The sequence below is a fragment of the Haematobia irritans genome, chromosome 2 (assembly GCF_050003625.1).
Source record: "Haematobia irritans isolate KBUSLIRL chromosome 2, ASM5000362v1, whole genome shotgun sequence".
Lineage (NCBI taxonomy): Eukaryota > Metazoa > Arthropoda > Insecta > Diptera > Muscidae > Haematobia > Haematobia irritans.
The window spans coordinates 224,227,572-224,247,658 of NC_134398.1; the positions used below are offsets into that span (position 1 = coordinate 224,227,572).

General features: G+C 30.7%; 2 protein-coding genes across 2 annotated transcripts in view; one reads left to right on the forward strand and one right to left on the reverse strand.

The window, feature by feature from the left end:
• The first annotated feature begins 1,923 nt into the window (after positions 1-1,923).
• Cdc23 (cell division cycle protein 23) lies at positions 1,924-5,964 on the forward strand. The gene is made up of 5 exons (XM_075297587.1): positions 1,924-2,800; positions 3,010-3,189; positions 3,273-3,437; positions 4,483-4,919; positions 4,985-5,964. The coding sequence occupies exons 1-5, from the start codon at positions 2,017-2,019 to the stop codon at positions 5,525-5,527; spliced, it is 2,109 nt and encodes a 702-aa protein (XP_075153702.1). The 5' UTR covers positions 1,924-2,016; the 3' UTR covers positions 5,528-5,964.
• Positions 5,965-6,107: 143 nt separating this feature from the next.
• The window catches only part of LOC142225301 (ABC transporter G family member 2-like), a 99,123-nt gene continuing 85,143 nt past the window's right edge, over positions 6,108-20,087 (reverse strand). The window contains exons 13-20 of the mRNA XM_075295078.1: positions 17,149-17,403; positions 11,409-11,535; positions 11,152-11,341; positions 10,690-11,074; positions 9,499-9,618; positions 9,269-9,441; positions 6,661-7,086; positions 6,108-6,597 (exon numbers count right to left, since the gene is read on the reverse strand). Of these exons, the coding sequence (XP_075151193.1) occupies positions 6,253-6,597; positions 6,661-7,086; positions 9,269-9,441; positions 9,499-9,618; positions 10,690-11,074; positions 11,152-11,341; positions 11,409-11,535; positions 17,149-17,403 (2,021 nt within the window). The 3' untranslated portion in view covers positions 6,108-6,252. The remainder of the gene's footprint in view (positions 6,598-6,660; positions 7,087-9,268; positions 9,442-9,498; positions 9,619-10,689; positions 11,075-11,151; positions 11,342-11,408; positions 11,536-17,148; positions 17,404-20,087) is intronic.

Below are 20,087 nucleotides of genomic sequence, written 5' to 3' on the forward strand. Positions count from 1 at the left end.
AGCTAATTGTCATAATTCTGCAGATGTAATCGATGAAGATTTCTTTTTTAAAGTATGCTTAAAAACGATTTCGTCTTATCTCTGTAAACCCAGTGCTTCTACATTCAACACCCATTTTTTACAAAGAAATGAATTGTATTTTTTTTTATTATCTTACCGCTCCTCGTAATTGCTTCCTTTTCTATTTGTTAAGCGAGCTCGTTTTTTGTGTGTAAGAGGCGTAAATGAATGAGAACTGAACAAAAGAAATGTTAATGCAATCTTAATTTTTAATGGAAACAACATGAAAGCTAAATATGAGAAATGATAATTAAAAATTTTTAAATATAACAATATTAATGAAAGAAAGCTGATAATCCAGAAAAGAAAACATTGTGTTCTAGGGTCTTTAATTAGTGTATAAATGTACAAATTAATAAAAAATCATAATAAAATTATAATCGAACTTGTTTTATTTTTATATACCGGGGTATAAGTAATTGGGTGGTCTTATACGTTTTATACTTTTTAATATAAAATTAGTAAATTTTTCTGAACAAAGTTATATCCAAAATAAATGTTTATAGCAAATAATTAAATAATTTTTACTTAAATAGCAAAATAATTTTCTTGTATTCATCATTTGTCCAAAATGATTGCGATAGGCTGGAATGAAACGATTTAATTTCGTTGTGGCTTTTAAATTTCAGTTAGCGGCATTATTGCATTTTATCAATTCAAAACACTGGTTGAATTTCATAACGTGACTGAAATAGTTATTGGAACTTATACATTGGGAGAGTATAACATCCTTCAGTAAACCAGCCAATTGCTTCTCAATGTATTAATTTCAGTCAACGAAGAGTCTGGTATAGAACACTAACATCCCTTTGTGACGAAATATAAGTCGGGAACAGTGACTTTGGCTTAGGAACTACCCTTGAACTTGAGTTATGGGCTTAAGTTGGATGTTCCCCCCGATGTAACAACATTGGCAAATTAAATGGCGTTATTATCCTTTGTGGGAACCGTGGTGGTGACCACTGGATTTGAAATTGCTAGTGAGGCGGCAACAGCATGGTATTGCAATGCGATTGTGTAGATATTGTGGACACCAACGAATTAAGTTTGTTGATGAATGAGTCCATTGCTGCGCATGATGTAAAAGTTAGCATAACACCGGAATTATATGTTTTTTTGATGTGCGTTACAAATTGACGGTATCCATTTGGAAAAGCTGAAGAAGACAATGTACCACATGTTGTAAAAGCTGTTGCAGAATGTGGTAAGACACCAGGAGTAGAGCGGCTGGAGCTTTATTCTTAACAATTATTAGTGTCCAGTGCTGTATGAGATTTTTTGCAAAACAATCCAAAAACTGGTAGAAAAACACTTTTCAAAACAATTATCATGAATGCGTGTATGTAAACAATCAGCTGCTGCGTATGTATAAGTAAAAATAGTATGACATTTGGCGATGTTGTCAATTAAATTGCGGACAAATAAACGCGGAATAGCTCCAAAATAGCTGTTTTCTTCGTTCGAAATGTATTGTCAACACTCTCATTTTTCAACGCGAAAGAATGGTTAAGTGAAGTTTTTTTCGTGCCAACAAACATAGTACCCACCTTAAATTCGAACTTAATACCCACCTTTACGTATAAATAGTCCAGGACAATTTAAATTGAAAAAATTCGGAAACCTAACTTTGACACGACTTCTTCATGATATATCAAGACTTCACTAGAAAGTCTGTAAGTTGTTTTTATTTGCTTTGAAGAAATGAACTTTGCCATTTTATGAACCATATTTAAAATTTTGTACATTCACTAGGAGAACCACCACGATTTAAGACCCACCCTAGTATAACTGTTTGCAATTATTCAACTTAATGTTTCTTCTTCTTTTTTGTCACAGTAACTCACTGCAAAAGGATATCACACTTAAATTAGCGCGGCAACAAGAAGAAGAAAATACCAAACAAAAATTGCTAATTGCCCAGACGTTTAACTACCAAACAAGCCAACGCTAGCTATCATGGAGGATGAATATTTCAATGTGCCTTTGCAGGATGTAAAACGTGAGCTGAGGCGTGGCATTGTCGAGTGCCAGAAACGTGGATTACTGCACAGTGCAAAGTGGTTGGCTGAGATGAACCATGGGCTGGCGGATATTGAGATTGAGGACAACGACGGTCGATGTGATTTTAAAGATGTGGTCCTAGAAGGTATAACACCGGATGAATATGACAAATACTATTTGGCCAAAAGTTATTTCGATGTACGAGAATACGATAGAGCTGCTTACTTAGTGAGACATTGCGAATCGCCTGTTCCAAGATTTTTGCATTACTATGCCACCTATATGGGCTTGGAAAAACGACGACTGGATTCGACAACAGATCAATCGAATTTAAACGATTCCGGTCATGTTAAGGATTTAGCAGAACTTTTGTCCACTCTCAGATCGGCCTATTCAAGGGGACGTTTAGATGGTTATGGAATGTATTTGTATGGTGTGGTATTGAAAGCATTAAATCTTAATCAACCGGCACAACAAGTACTCCTACAATCAATACGTTTGGCGCCAATGCTATGGGGTTCATATGTGGAATTGGCCCCGCTCATTACGGAAAAGGAGAAGTTGCAATCAATGCATTTTGGTGGACATTGGATGAAACATTTTTTTATTGCCCATACCTATATTGAGATGTATTTGAATGACGAAGGATTGAAGGCCTATGAAGAGCTGCAGGCAGCGGGTTTTAGGAAGTGTGTTTATGTGACATCACAGATGGCATTAGCATACCATAACAAAAGAGGTAAGTAATTGATTTCCTTTAGTTTTTCATAAGGAAATCAGTGGTTGTGCTTTTTAAAAGTAATAAGAGGCGAAACTATACTCAGAATTTTTAGTCGACAAATAATATTTGAACTTTTAGATCCAGTCTAGGTTTACAACCACTAAAGATAATATCGTGATTACATAAATTTTATTCATTTTTTAATTTATTTTTTTTTCCACTTTTAGACGTTGATAAAGCCATAGAAATCTTTCAAGATCTACAACGGGACGATCCATATCGTTTAGACAATATGGACACTTATTCAAATTTATTATTCGTAAAGGAATTAAAAACGGAAATGGCTCAATTAGCCCATAAAGCAGTGGGCATTAACAAATATCGTCCTGAGACTTGTTGTGTTATAGGTGAGTGTGTGGGTGCTCATTTCCCCCCACCAAGAGATTCTTTTAAAACTAATTTGACAAAATTTTCAATTTATGGCTTTAAGGTAATTATTACAGCATACGATGTGATCATCAAATGGCTATAATGTATTTTCAAAGAGCTTTAAAACTTAATCCAAAATATTTGGCCGCATGGACATTGATGGGTCATGAATTTATGGAATTGAAGAACACAAATGCCGCAATACAAAGTTATCGTAAGGCTGTGGGTAAGTGGATTCTAAATTTATATAAATTTTAGTAAAGTAATAAGTGTATTTGAACTTGTTTTAAATTAATGTTATTGCACTTTTATAATATAACTTAGTTTAGTTATTTCAATCTATTTTCTTTTAATTTAGGCAAATTTATAATTATAATTAATTTAATTTAACCTTTTTTTGAATTACGTTAATTCATAAAATTAATTATTAAAAAGAATTACAATTTTTAATAAAAAATATTTTAATTAATTAATCCAATTATTTTTTATTTATTTATTTATTATTTCATTTATTATAATTACAAATTACAATAAACTTATTTATACGGGCACTAGCAACTAGAGGCTATCGGCCTAAAGTTAATCCAATTATATAATTAATTGAATGAGCTAAAAATAATTAATTAATTTTATTTTAATCTTAGATTACGTAATTTTTTATTTTTAATTTCATGAGTATTAAATTCGGGTTTAAGGTGGATACTATGTTCGGTTTTCGAGTTTAAAATTACTTTATTTTCGCGATAACTTTTTCCCGAAATATAAATGAAAACAAACCTATTCGCATAATGTCTTGCCGAAATTTAGAGGAACAAGAAAATCAATCGAACCAATTGAGTTAATTTATCTGCGTCATATTGAACTGTTTTAATAAAGTAACCGCGAAAATAGCAACTCGAAAAGCGAACATAGTACTTACCTTTAGCCGCTAAAATCGCCAATTTTCACCATTAAATTTCTTTAATAATACATTTTAAAGAATATATAAGCGTTATAAAAAGGTAGCTTTGTGCTATTTTTTTTTATCAAGTTATAACAAATTTTGCATCAAAGAGGTATAATTTTATATTTGTACTGAATTATTTTTTTATTTTAGCTGCAAAACTCGAACCTTAAAATTTAGTTGACATCACCATAACTTAACTGCATTTATTAGTATGATATTTTTAATTAATGTAGTTGTAATATATTTTTTGACCTACTTAATTATTATATCTAGTTTTACTTGTTTTAATTAAAATTTTCGCTCAATTTTTTTTAATTCAATTTAGAGGTTAATAAACGTGACTATCGTGCCTGGTATGGTCTAGGACAAGCCTATGAAATTCTAAAAATGCACTACTATAGTTTGTACTATTTCAAAATTGCCCATCAACTGAGGCCTTATGATAGCCGTATGCTCGTGGCTTTGGGTGAAACTTACGAGAAATTGGAAAAAAGTGAAAATGCCATTAAATGCTATAGCAAGGCTTGCGATGTGGGTGACATAGAGGGCATTGCTATGTATAAAAAGGCCAACCTTTATGAAAAACTGGGTGATTTCGATTTGGCTGTAAGTTGTTACATTTTGTATTGCGATGATGAACCAGCGGCCGCCGACAAGCAAAGTCTCTATCATGGTTATATGACATTGGCCAATTACTATGAGAGTAAAGGAGAATACGATAAGGCATCATATTATGCCTACAAATGTCTGGAATCAGATGATGTAAGCACTTTCAATAGATAATTATTTTGTTATTGTGTGATTGATTTTTTCCACCATTCATATAGAGAAAATCCGAAGCAAAATCCTTGCTAAAAACTATAGAAAACAAACGCAGTGGAAAAGTTATTAGTTTGGGCAATTTGCCTTCAAGCTCTACCGCTACAGTGGCAAATGCCGACACATCTTCCGATGATGATATGGAAATGGAATTAAGTGACTATAAATTATCACCGAATGCTCCGTTCCTGTTAGGTGACCGCGGTAGTGCTGTGGGCGCGAGTACCAGTAGTTTAAAATCAAGTGTAAATACAACAGCCAATGATATGATGATGGCGGCCTCAAGTACGACTAAATCTCCTATGGAAACCCTACATTCGATGGGATCACAAAAACTATCCTCTTCCGTGACAACCGATGAAATGTCCCTAAGTGAAAGTGATATTACCACAAATACTTCATTACCTGCCACAAACACCACATCTAATCCATCTATACCACGACGTACCTCTAGTTCTGGTGGGACACAACCGGCAATAGCAATACCAAATATTGGTGAACAAGATGAGGATACACAATCAATGGAAATGTCTTCAATATCAATAGACTGAAATCTCTAATGAGGGTGTAATACATATAAGATAACAAATAAGTTCAAGTTGTCTAAGTATTCATAGAGAATAAGGTTCCTAAGTGATTAGCCGGATATTGTTTTATATTTATTATTTTTTATAATTTATATAGCGTCCCGGAGTATATTTACGAGCAAACAAAAATTAACCACATTGGTTTATTTCTCTCTCATAATTACTGTTTCATTTTCCAGCCAAACGTAATAGTTATAAACTATTTCGTAACTATATTTATAGGTTAGAGCAAAAGAATAGCAGAGCAATCGAGTTGTGTAAATTTTGTTTTATGTTTAATGCAAAAATATATATCGTTAGTTAGTCTTCTTTGGTTTAGAGTTAAATTCTAAAATATTTTCTTATTTTCATGTGTTTATTACAAAACAACAAACAAATATAACTAAGGAGCTAAAAACAAAGTTGCCATATTTTTCTTATATTCCAATGGTTATCGAAATGTTTTAAATTCTTAAAAATGATTTTAGCCTTGGGAACACAAATTGATAACGATCTTTAAAATCACTACTACCCTTTCTGCCATGTGATTAAAAAATTTCTTAAATTCATTTTTTTTTACAAAATTTATTAAAAATTCAATAGTGTAAAACCATTTTCCTAAACTAAGAAATTTATATAAAACAAAATATCCCAAACAATATTAATCCTCCCTCAAGTTTATACAAATTATTTTTAACGAAAATTCATAACTAGAGAGCCTTTTTAATACGTATCCATAAACTAAATAAAAATAATGTCATTAGAACTAGAATCCAAATGGACAAGGCCATTACATCGTGACCATAGAAATCACCACTCATACCGAAATCCGTAAGAAATTTCTTTGGATGACGATAATAGCAAAAATCTATGTCGCAATTCATGTCGGGACGATCATACGCATAAAGGGCACGCAAAAGACCCTCTATTGTGTAGCGAAAGAATGAAATGTCACAAAGAAATTTCAAATATGAAGCCACCTCGTAGACACGTATAAAGAATCCAGAAAATATTAGCATGGGTATGGTCAGACAAGGAACCAGGAAAACTCCCAACTGAAATATACAAAAAAAAAGTTGTACAATCAAGTCCCTTGGATGCATTTTAAATTAACTCACCTGCATTTGAAATAGCGACCCACATACTAAGCCCATAAAGTGTCCAATCATTCCGGTCAGCAAACACATACCCCAAAACATTACAAAACGTCCCAGTTCCACGGGTTGGCCAGTCATAAAATAGGCTATACAAGTCAGCAATGTTGGACACACAAATTGCAATGGCAAATCTGCTATGATTTTGGCCAAATAATATGACCGTATTGAATACCAACCATTTAGATATTCTCTTATGAACACCGCACATTCCAGAGGACATAGAAATATAGAAGGCATTGAATTTCCAAAAAATATAAACATCACAACAAAAAATACACAAGAAGCATTTGTTAAAGTTTTGCTACCATCACCACCTATCTGCCAGAAAACTAGACCAAGAAGAGCTGCAACCACAATGTGCATTATTACTCGTAGTCGTACGGAAAGCTAGGGAAAAAGAGAGTGAAAAAATGTGAGTATATAAAATTATACATTGGTAAAATTATTTATATTTATTATTTATTTTATGATTATTTGGAATTAAAGTAAAAAAAGATGAAATCTTGTAAAAATCTTGGAGAAGAATATTGCCACTGTTACTGAGACTTCTTTGATCCAAAGTCCATTATTTTTTGCCATATTTAAGGAGTTATGATCAAAAGAAGTAATTTATTTATTTTTCTTTTATAAATAAATAAAAATTTTCATTTTTTGAGGGAATATGGGCAAATAAGGGTTTCATCAAAAAAATTTGATTTTTTTTTGATTTTCATTGAGATTTTCATATTTTTGGGGGTGGTCCCGAATTTTTCACCCTAGGACACATATTTAAGGAGATATTGCCAAATTTTGATAAAAAGAATTTAGTTTTTCATAAAAAAAAAATTGAATTTTGTTGGGGTGGTCACGAATTAACATCCTTTTCGCTCTAGGACACATACTTAACCCTTTCGACCCCGAATTTTTATAGGTATCGCTAAATTTTTTTTTACATTTAATCATGTTGAAGTCATTTAAGTAGCGTCTACCAAAAATTCGGGACGCCACTCCCATTCGTTTGGGCGGTAGAGAATGTTGCCTGTGGGCAACTTTGGGCAATTGTGACTGCAAAATAGTTTGGTTTTGTAATGATAGACGTAATACACGTTTTATTGGATTTTTTTTAATTTTTTGTTATTTTACAGTAAATATATACTTAGGTGCACGCGTGTGTGGAATTTCACTCACTCTCAAACACATTCACGAAGAAATATTTGAACTCACGCACTACATGTGGGTAGGAATTCACGCTCACGCCAATTCACGAAATGAAAAGTCATACTCGCGCACGAAATATTTGTACTCACGCACTACATGTTAAATTTTAAAAATTTCTCATCTGTTGTTTTTTTTTGCAATTCTAAGATTTGACTTCCAGAAATATTTTATTTGACATGTACTACAACAGATTTAATAAAAACTTTCAACATTTTAGTTGTAATTTTTGAAAAAAGTCACCTCTTTTTAAATTCGCAAATATTTTTTTCTTGAGGCACGTGCGTATTAATTAAAAAAATTTTGCTAATTGACAACCAAATTAGTTTTATGAACAAAAACAACGTTTTGATCGCAATTTTTATTTTTTGTGGAGATTTAGTAAAATTGTGATTTTTTGCAGATTTTTTTTATCGAAATTGAAATTTTTCGAGGATTTTTTATTGAAATTTTGATTTTTAGGGGGTGGTAACGAAATAGCGTTCTAGGACGCATATTTAATAAGATATTGCCAAAATAAGTTTTTCATAAAAAATTTAGATTTAGAAAATTTGAATATTCCGAGGGAATATTTGGCAAATAAGTAATGTCTTTTATCAAAAAATTTGAATTTTTTTTGGGTGGTCACGGTTTAATGTCCTTTTCGCTCTAGGACACATTTTAAGATGTTGCCAAATTAAGCTTTTCATAGAACAATTTAGATTTTTGGTTCTTTTTTCGTTCTTGGACGCATATTTAATAAGATATTGCCAAAATAAGTTTTTCATAAACAAAATTTAGATTTAGAAAATTTGAATATTCCGAGGGAATATTTGGCTAATAAGTTTTTCATCAAAAAATTGAATTTTTTTGGGTGGTAAAGAATTCGCATACTTTTCGCTCTAGGACGCATATTTTAATATAGCTTACTTAGTATTTCATAGAAACGTTTGGTTTTTTTGGCATTTTGATCGAAAATTTTATTTTTGGAGGAGTTTTAGTAAAATTGTGATTTTTTTGAAGATTTTTATTTTTTGATTTTTCGAAGATTTTTATTTTTTGATTTTTCGAAAATTTTTATTGAAATTTTGATTTTTGGGAGTAGTAACGAATTAGCGCCCTTTTCGCTCTTGGACGCATAATTAAATATGGCTTACTAAGTTTGTCATATAAACATTTGCTTTTTAGGTTTTGATCGTAATTTATATTTTTTGAGGATTTTATTTAAATTTGTATTTTTAATGATTTTATTTAATTTGATTGTTCGGGTTTGTATGGCTATGTAAGCAGATATGGTTGAGTTTTTTTGAGGATTTTCATTGATGCTTCGATTTATTTTTTGGCATAATTTGAATCTTAGTATAATAGTCCTTTGAATTAAATTCTTTTGCCTTACCATATTTCTGTAGGTCGATGTTGTTGATCTCTTGAGTAATACCACAAATTGTCGCCAAACCGATACTCTCTCCTTGGGTCTAATAATTTCCATGTTTATCGCTGAACAATGGGATTGACCCATTTCAACAGTTGTATGCGGTGATGTGGAATTTTGGTTCGTGAGTAAAGCCTCTGGAAGAAATTAAAGAACTATCATTGCAAATATTTCTTCTAATACATTACACTTACGATTTTCCGAATGACCATTATTCATATTCGATGATAATTTGGGATTGCCATGACTCAGTTTATTGTCTTGTATAAGTTTTATTAAGTGTGGATTATCTACATCGCTGGAGACCTCTAGAACTATGAAGAAGATAAGAAAATAAAAGAACATTACATTATGGAAAATACCAGGAAAGTCAAGTATAGAATGGATACTTTAAAGTTAGTAAGCGGATATGTGGCTGAGTTCACAAAATGGAAAAAGTTGTTAAGGAGTGAGATTAGTTTCCAACAAAAGTAGAGAGCTGAGAGAAATCAAGACGTGCCTATATAAAGGTTTGTGGTGAGATATGCGAGATATCTTCGAGCTGGCAACAATTTGCAGCTTTCTATATTCATGTGGACAGCTTATCCCTTGGGGACAAATAGTTTAATGGAGAGTTATACATCGACAAAACCCATAGCCTGTTCGGTATTGTGACAGCCCGTTATTTCAGGCTCACTTAGACTACTCAGGCCGATGTGCGTAACAGTGGTGGATTTTTCTCTTATCAATGACTGCTGCCCGATTCGATTTTTGGCTCAATGACAAGAAACCTCCTTTTTATAACCGAGTCCGAGCGGCGTATCACCCTCAAAAATAACAGGGGATAATCCACTTCTGAAAAACGTTTTAGTGATCGGTCAAAACTGCGCAATTCAACAGTGTTGCCAGATGAAGCTTCTATGAACGTGATGCTGATGCGGAGCAGGCAATCGTTATTTCACCACAATGGGTTCACAATAAATAACCATTCCCATTTCACAAATATTCTGAAACGGTTCCTAACGATAAAAAAACAATATCCTGATTCCATTGACTGTCAACAAGTGGAAGAACAATAGGAAGACACGTATTTGTATTTCCATGGGGGGTTGCAGTCCTTGGACAAGGTGGAGTTCCTTGTGTCGACGCCGGTGTGTAGGACCTTACACCTACTTCACTCTGCATTCGAACAGGATGTAAAAGCCTAAATGTCTTAATTCTAATAATTTCTTTTGTTTTGTCTTTTATTCTCCCTATTTGTTATCATATGTAAATTCCCAGAGGAATTCCCTGATAAGCATCCCTGTGAGACCTCCCTGGGATCTGGCTCAAATGTATTGCTTTAGTGATCATGAAAATCAAGTTTATTACATTTTATTCTAAATTATATTTCCTTGAAAACTCACCATAATCTGCTGGATTATAATACTGTGGACACTCAAATCCGGATTTACGAAATTGATCCAACATCGCTTCCGTGGGACCCGAATATAAAATTCGTCCTCGTGATACCACTAAAATGTCATCGAATAATTTCATAAGTCTTGAACTGGGCTGATGGACAACACACACTATCACACGTCCATCTCGGGCTAACTTCCTTAAATAGGATATAATTTGATAAGTGGCTACACTATCTAAACCACTGGTGGGCTCATCAAAAAACATTATGGGGGGATTTGTAACCATTTCAACACCAATCGATAAACGTTTATGTTCACCACCCGATAGATTGGCCACTAATGTATGACGACTTCGGGTTAAATTTAACATTTCCAATATATCCTTGATCTGTAAATGAGAATAAAAAAATGATTATTATTAATAAGTTAGCTATTTTAGAGGCAAGGATTTTATTAGTTCCTTACAATTTTATCCTTTTGCTTCCTTGGTGTTTCAATGGGCAATTTCAAATCGGTTGATACCCTTAGAGTCTCTTGTACGGTCAGCAAATCTAACATGGCAAAATTTTGTGGTATGTATGAAGACATTTTGCGGAATTCCACTATGTTCCTAGGTTTACCATTGATATTAATATTTCCCGTGATTCCCGAGGCTCTGTTGAACGGATGATGAGTTGAAAACAATTTAATAAGTAACGCATATTAATGTCGCCCTTACATACTTGAATCCGGAAAGTGCATTGAGCAATGATGTTTTCCCAGCTCCAGATGGCCCTAGTATGGCAGTAAGGCGCCCTGATTTGAATTCGCCACATGCATCAATCAGAATTTCTGTGCAATTTGATTTACCTGCAACGATTGCAAATTGGTGAAATAGACATGTAAGTAATATGAATTATGTATCGTATGTAGAATACAGTGAAACCTCTCAAACTTGAATACTCTGAAAAGCGCAGACCTCTTGAAAGTGCAGAACTTTCCTGAGTCGTTTGTTTATTATCACATATAATTAACCCCTTATAAGTGGACACCTCCTACATATGGAATAGTGGCACAGTGTGCTAAATGACCAATCTGAGACGACAAAAATCAATAAATTTGATATGAAAGAATCTCATAAACTAACACAACTTTTGGAAAAAACAAATAAGGAAAGTATAAAGTCGGTCGGGGCCAAACATTTTACCAAAAAACCTACCAAACAAAAAAATCTTATTTTTTCAAAATTTTATTTCAATAGAAAATTTTTTTTCAAAATTTAATTTCTGTAGAAAATTTTTTCAAAATTTTATTTCCATAGAAATTTTTGTCAAAATTTTATTTCTATAGAAAATTTTGTCAAAATTTTATTTCTGTAGAAAACTTTGTCAAAATTTTATTTCTGTAGAAAATTTTGTCAAAATTTTATTTCTATAGAAAATTTTGCCAAATTTTATTCCTATATAAAATTGTGTCAAAATTTTTGTCAAAATTTTATTTCTATAGAAAATTTTGTCAAAATTTTATTTCTATAGAAAATTTTGTCAAAATTTTATTTCTATATAAAATTTTGTCAAAATTTTATTTCTATAGATAATTTTGTCAAAATTTTATTTCTGTAGAAAATTTGTTCAAAATTGTATTTCTATAGAAATTTTTGGCAAAATTTTATTTCTATAGAACATTTTGTCAAAATTTTATTTCTATAGAAAATTTTGTCAAAATGTTATTTCTATAGAAAATTTTGCCAAAATGTGTTTTCTATAGAAAATTTTGTTAAAATTTTATTGGTATAGACAATTTTGTCGTAATTTTATTTTTATAGAAAATTTTGTCAAAATTTTATTTCTATAGAAAATTTTGTCAAAATGTTATTTCTATAGAAAATTTTGCCAAAATGTGTTTTCTATAGAAAATTTTGTTAAAATTTTTATTGCTAAGAAAATTTTGTCAAAATTTTATTTCTGTAGAAAACTTTGTCAAAATTTTATTTCCATAGAAAATTTTGTCAAAATTTTATTTCTATAGAAAATTTTGCCAAAATGTGTTTTCTATAGAAAATTTTGTTTAAATGTTTATTGCTAAAAAAATTTTGTCAAAATTTTGTTTCTGTAGAAAACTGTCAGAATTTTATTTCCATAGAAAATCTTGTCAAAATATTATTTCTATAGAAAATTTTGTTAAAATTTTATTTCTATAGAACATTTTGTCAAAATTTTATTTCTATAGAAAATTTTGTCAAAATGTTATTTCTATAGAAAATTTTGCCAAAATGTGTTTTCTATAGAAAATTTTGTTAAAATTTTTATTGCTAAGAAAATTTTGTCAAAATTTTATTTCTGTAGAAAACTTTGTCAAAATTTTATTTCCATAGAAAATTTTGTCAAAATATCATTTCTATAGAAAATTTTGCCAAAATATCATTTCTATAGAAAATTTTGCCAAATTGTGTTTTCTATAGAAAATTTTGTTTAAATGTTTATTGCTAAAAAAATGTTGTTTCTGTAGAAAACTGTCAGAATTTTATTTCCATAGAAAATCTTGTCAAAATTTTATTTCTATAGAAAATTTTGTCAAAATTTTATTTCTATAGAAAATTTTGTTAAAATTTTATTGGTATAGACAATTTTGTCGTAATTTTATTTTTATAGAAAATTTTGTCAAAATTTTATTTCTATAGAAAATTTTATCAAAATTTTATTTCTATAGAAATTTTGTCAAATTGTATTTCTATAGAAAAAGTTGTCAAATTGTATTTCTTTAGAAAATTTGGTTAAACTTTTATTTATATAAAAATTTTTCTCAAAACTTGTGAAGTACCTCTTAGTTGGAGAGGAATATATGTCAAAATCTACCAAAACATCAAGTCTTCTATCAATTAACCAAACAGTAAAAATCTACCATTTTTGGTAGAATTCTACCAACCGCTGAAAATAGGTGTAAAATATGAAAGTTTCCATCATAACAATTATTAATTGAAACACCTGGCCGTCATATGAATCCAATTCAGGCTCAAGATATATATGGGAGCTATATCCAAATCTGAACTGATTTCAACCAAATTTAGCATACATCGCTAGAATGTTTATGCTACTCAATGTGCTAAATATCAAGTAAATCGGAGTAAAACTTTGGCCGCTGTGCCCATATGATCGAAATCGGACGTAAGATATATGTCGGAGCATATCTAAATCTGAACCGATTTACCTGATATTATAAACTATTATGGTGTACAAAATTTGAGGAATATCGGTTGATAAACACGTCAATTATGACCAGATCGGTGAGAAATATATGTGGAAGCTATATCTAAATCTGAACCGATCAATAGCGATTGTCTTTGAACCAAAGTAAGACTCTGTGCCCAATTTTGGGACGATCATACTAAAGGTGCGAGTTGTACTTGGCACAAAAAAATAAATGAACAGACAGACAGACGGACATCAATAAATCGACTCACAATTTAATTCTAAGACCATTGCTTCTTGGCGTAACATACAAATTCCCAAACTTATTACATCTTGTACCATAGTACTGGTGGATCCAAAGAAGGAATGTGATCACCTCAAACATGTTTTAAGAGCAAAATGTTATTTCTGGACGGAACCTGTGTTCGCAATAGAAAAAGTGGCACAAAAAGTGCCACAAGTCATAAAAGGTGGTGCACTCGATTTAAAAATGTGGCACACGTTTTCATATGTTTCTTAGTGAAATAATTGTTTGTTTTTTTTTTTTTATTTTTTTTTTTTTGTCTACTATAGAAAATTTCTATACACTGATAATATTATGGTAAAAAAGAAAAATTGCTCACAAAATATGATGTTCGATTTGTGAACGCAATTATTTATTAAGAATCCAATCATATCTGTAATCTTAGTACTATTTTCCATCGAAATGTGTAAAATATATTATGGTATAAATAAATGTAATAAAAAGTGGCACAGTATGACAAAAATGGCGCAAAATATTAAAAAAGTATCACATTTAGAGGCACAACAAATTTATCACAAATTTATCAGCTCTTGAAAAAAGTGGTAAATTTGCCACGAAAGTGGCAGAAGGGTAACACTGTATCCGCCTGAGTAATGCCACCGTAGATACTCCTTTAAGTCTTAAAAATAGGTTTGATTAGGTGAGATTGCCCTACCCAGAGAAAAATCCGTAGTTAAAATAACGCTAACTTGTTTGTAGTTAAATTTTATTATTTTCTTCGAAATTTTCCACAGCTTAGTGAAATCTTACTGTTGCTTAGCATGTCTCCTCAACGTAGATATAAAGTTCAATGATCGTACTCATAAGTTCAATATGAAATAAAGCAGAAGAAAATGTTCGTACGATTCCCTAAAATAGTAAGAATGAACTACAGTATGGTTAAAATGGTCATGATCTGGAGTTTTTTCCCGGACTATTTCCATTCCCATTCCATTCACAAATTTTCTGTAGAAATACAAACAAATTTTCTGTAGAATATAGATATAAAATTTTCTATTGATATAAAATTTTGACAACATTTTCCATAGAAAAAACATTTTGACAAAATTTTCTATAGATATAAGAAAAATTCTTTAAACATAAAATTTTGACAAAATATTGTATAGAAATAAAATTTTCTGTAGAAAAAAATGTTGAAAATTTTTCTGTAGAAATAAAATGTTTGACAAAATTTTCTATAGAAATAAAATTTTGACAAAATTTTCTATAGAAATAAAATGTTCGACATAACTTTCTATAGAAATAAAATTTTGGCAAAATTTTTTATAAAAATAAAATTTTGACAAAATATTTTATAGAAATAAAATGCTGGCAAAATTTTCTGTAGAAATAAAATTTTGACAAAATTTTCTATAGAAATAAAATTTTGACAAAATTTCCTATAGAAATAAACTTTTGACAAAATTTTCTATAGAAATAAAATTTTGACAAATTTTCTATAGAAATAAAATTTAGACAAAATTTTCTTTAGAAATAAAATTTTGACAAACTTTTCTATAGAAATAAAATTTTGACAAAATTTTCTATAGAAATAAAATTTTGACACAAATTTCTATAAAAAATTTCTATAGAAATAAAATTGTGACAAAATTTTCTAAAGAAATACAATTTTGACAAAAATTTCTATAGAAATAAAATTTTGACAATATTTTCTATAGAAATAAAATTTTGACAAAATTTTATATAGAAATAAAATTTTGACAAAATCTTCTATAGAAATAAAATTTTGACAAAATGTTCTATAGAAATAAAATTTTGACAAAATTTTCTATAGAAATAAAATTTTGACAAAATTTTCTATAGAAATTAAATTTTGACAAAATTTTCTATAGAAATTAAATTTTGACAAAATTTTCTATAGAAATTAAATTTTGACAAAATTTTCTATAGAAATAAAATTTTGACAAAATTTTCTATCGAAATAAAATATTGACAAAATTTTCTACCGAAATAAAATTTTGACAAAATTTTCTACCGAAATAAAATTTTGACAAAATTTTCTATAGAAATAAAATTTTGACAAAATTTTCTATAGAAATAAAATTTTGACAAAATTTTCTATAGAAATAAAACTTTGACAAAGAATTCTATAGAAATAAAACTTTGACAAATTTTTTTTTTAGAAATAAAATTTTGACAAAATTTTCTATAGGAATAAAATTTTGACAAAATTTTCTATAAAAATACAATTTTGACAAAAATTTCTATAGAAATAAAATTTTGATAAAATTTTCTATAGAAAAACAATTTTGACAACATTTTCTATAGAAATAAAATTTTGACAAAATAAAATTTTTTTGTTTGGTAGTTTTTTGGTAAAATTTTCTCCAGATTTTGGTAGATTATTTTAGGCTCGAGTGGCAACAGTGATCCCATTCCCGGGAAATAACCCCTTTCTCGCGCTAATGCTTTCCTTCTTTACTTTTAGTTCATTTTTTCTTCTATGAGGGGGGTTAAATTTCGTGAACTGTAAAAAGTACAACAGGGCATTCAATTTTCATGGTTTTGACAACGCTTTGTGAAAGTCTCAAAATGTGGAGTACAATTTAGTGCAATTTTCGCACGAGGTAGTTTATTCTTCTTTTACTTTTTTTCGGTATATACCAAAAGTCGATTTGTTGATTTAGGTCAACAGCAAGTTACAATTAGTTGTTTATGTCCAACATGCAATTTGATTAGTTGGATTAGAAAACTAAAGTCGATTACTTGAAGTTACAAACAGCAGAAGGTAACCTCGATTAACTGAAAATCAATTAGTTCCCATGTGGATTTACGACTTTTGTATCCCCAGATAAAGCACTCCGCTTAGAAGTAACCATTTTATTGGAAATACACCAGGTGATTCGTTAAATATTTTTAATTTTTTCCCATATGTACATATTTCTTATAAACATTTTTGTCACGTATTTTCTCAAATGTTGAATACATACATATATAAAAAATAAAACAAAACGATGAAAACAATAAATTGAAAAACTATTATGTACTTACTTTGTTTATGAACATAATTTATATTGCTAAAGTGCAATCTCAAATCGATTTTATTTGTTGTAAGAAAAGTTGTCGTTTCGGCATCTGAAGTAGTATGTGGTGGCGGTGAATGGTTGCGGTTGTGTTGGATGATTCCATTGCTGACTATTTTAGGTGTTGGATTGATTGTGTTTGTTAAATGAAATTGATCTACGTTATCAGGCATTGTTTGTATTGTCACAAAGTTTACATCAATAACAATTATATTTTTATTTCACTTTTTTAGATTGCAAGCAATTATTTGCATATTTGTATATATATTTTGGTTTTACAAAAAATGTACAAGTATCTCACTATAACTTTCTATTTCAATAGGAGGGGCTTTTAATTTGGTCTTGTATATGTATATATTTGTTTAATTTGTTGAACTTTACCTCTACCGAGGATGTGGGTATTATAGTTGGATTCTACGTTCGCAATACATAGAGATCTATCTGAAGAATGCCTATACACAGAAAAACATTTCACGAAAAATTTTCCAATTAAAATTTTATTTGAGTTTTAAAAAATATTCATTTAAAAATTTAATTGATTCAACAAATTTTTTAATTGAAACAAAAATCAATCACAAAAATTAATAGTACCAATTAATTTTATAATTGATACTATCATTTCTGTGATTGAAGACATTTCAATTAAACAATTAATTGGATCAATTAATTTCGTGATTCAATCAGAATTTTTTTGTGTGTAAATTAAACGTTTTTGATTGCGACAAACATATTACGTCCAAAAATAAAATTTGGCTCTAAAACATACCAACGAAACAAAATGTCGCCAAAAATTAATGAAAATGTTTCTTTTGGATCCGGAAGTGGTGCAAAATTGGCGCAAAAGCGATGAATTTAACATGGATTTGTCATAGGACGGATGTCCACCATTTCAACAGCCGTTGCACTGATTTTGAATCACTTTTTAGAGTGTGATGCGAATTCAGTGTTTTGGATGTGAACTAAAAAAATTTTGTGATATTTTGCCAAATAAATATTTTTTGTAAAATATATTTTATGCATTCTAACACTTGTCTGAAACGTTGGACCTTTTCGCAATTGCTATAGAATATAACGGGTTGGCCGATAAGTCCCCGGTCTGACACATAGATGGCGTCGCTAGTATTAAATTCATATTATTTTTATATAGTACCCATCTTCAAATGATTCGTGTAATAATTTGACGTCTGTAAGTCAATTAGTTTGTGAGATAGAGCGTCTTTTGTGAAGCAACTTTTGTTATTGCGAAAAAATGGAAAAAAAGGAATTTCGTGTTTTGATAAAATACTGTTTTCTGAAGGGGAAAATACGGTGGAAGCAAAAACTTGGCTTGATAATGAGTTTCCTGAAATCCACAATAATTGATTGGTATGCAAAATTCAAGCGTGGTGAAATGAGCACGGAGGACGGTGAACGCAGTGGACGCCCGAAAGAGGTTGTTACCGACGAAAACATCAAAAAAAATCCACAAAATAATTTTGAATGACCGTAAAATGAAGTTGATTGAGATAGCAGAGGCCTTAAAGATATCAAAGGAACCTGTTGGTCATATCACTCATCAATATTTGGATATGCGGAAGCTCTGTGCAAAATGGGTGCCGCGCGAGCTCACATTTGACCAAAAACAACAACGTGTTGATGATTCTGAGCGGTGTTTGCAGCTGTTAACTCGTAATACACCCGAGTTTTTCCGTCGATATGTGACAATGGATGAAACATGGCTCCATCACTACACTCCTGAGTCCAATCGACAGTCGGCTGAGTGGACAGCGACCGGTGAACCGTCTCCGAAGCGTGGAAAGACTCAAAAGTCCGCTGGCAAAGTAATGGCCTCTGTTTTTTGTGATGCGCATGGAATAATTTTTATCGATTATCTTGAGAAGGGAAAAACCATCGATAGTGACTATTATATGGCGTTATTAGAGCGTTTGAAGCTCGAAATCGCGGCAAAACGGCCCCATATGAAGAAGAAAAAAGTGTTGTTACACCAACACAACGCACGGTGCAACAAGTCATTGAGAACGATGGTAAAAATTCATGAATTGGGCTTCGAATTGCTTCCCCAGCGACTTTTTCCTGTTCTCAGACCTCAAAAGGATGCTCGCAGGGAAAAAATTTGGCTGCAATGAAGAGGTGATCGCCGAAACTGAGGCCTATTATGAGACAAAACCGAAGGAGTACTACCAAAATGGTATCAAAAAATTGGATGGTGGTTATAATCGTTGTATCGCTCTTGAAGGGAACTATTTTGAATAATAAAAACGAATTTTGACAAAACAATGTGTTTTTCTTTGTTACACCGGGGACTTATCACCGACCGAACAGAATTACGGAGTTTGGGTCCTTCACAAAAACTCCCTTAGTACCTATGCCATCGACATCACAATGGACCGAATAGTCTAAGTGAGCCTCAAACTAAATCGGTTTGCCACTTTAACCTATGCCATCGACAACCGTTTCCTCGGTATTATGAATTCACACTCGCCTAGCATAGTTGACACAATTTTTTCATTATTCTTTTTAAACAAATACTTCAATATCTTCCACTGTTCCATTTTACAAAATAATTTCAGTGTGAGGCATTTGAAACAAATTATCCATCGTACAATGCAAAGGAAAAAAACAACAATAGCATTTTTATCGAGAAAATTTGAATAATTTGTTCCATTTTATTAATTTTTACTCTATTTGAAACAAAACGAAGTTAAAATTACCCATTAAAAATATGAAAAAAGCGAGTTATAAAAAATTGAAGTAGAAGAACTTCCTGGAAGTGGTTTTAAAGTTGTACCTTTGGAAGAACTTCCATTTTTTTTTTGCTGGTATGTTTAAGAGTATCATATTCCTTCTCTGGGTGTATAACCATACTAACGATTCAAATAAAGATTTCATGAATTTTTTTGAATTTTA

Excerpts from the sequence above, each read along its gene's own strand:
- Cdc23 (XM_075297587.1), top strand. The coding sequence starts at position 2,017 with ATGGAGGATGAATATTTCAATGTGCCTTTGCAGGATGTAAAACGTGAG. Across the intron at positions 2,801-3,009 it reads AGCATACCATAACAAAAGAG|ACGTTGATAAAGCCATAGAA; the intron begins GTAAGTAATTGA and ends TTCCACTTTTAG. Across the intron at positions 4,920-4,984 it reads AATGTCTGGAATCAGATGAT|AGAAAATCCGAAGCAAAATC; the intron begins GTAAGCACTTTC and ends CCATTCATATAG.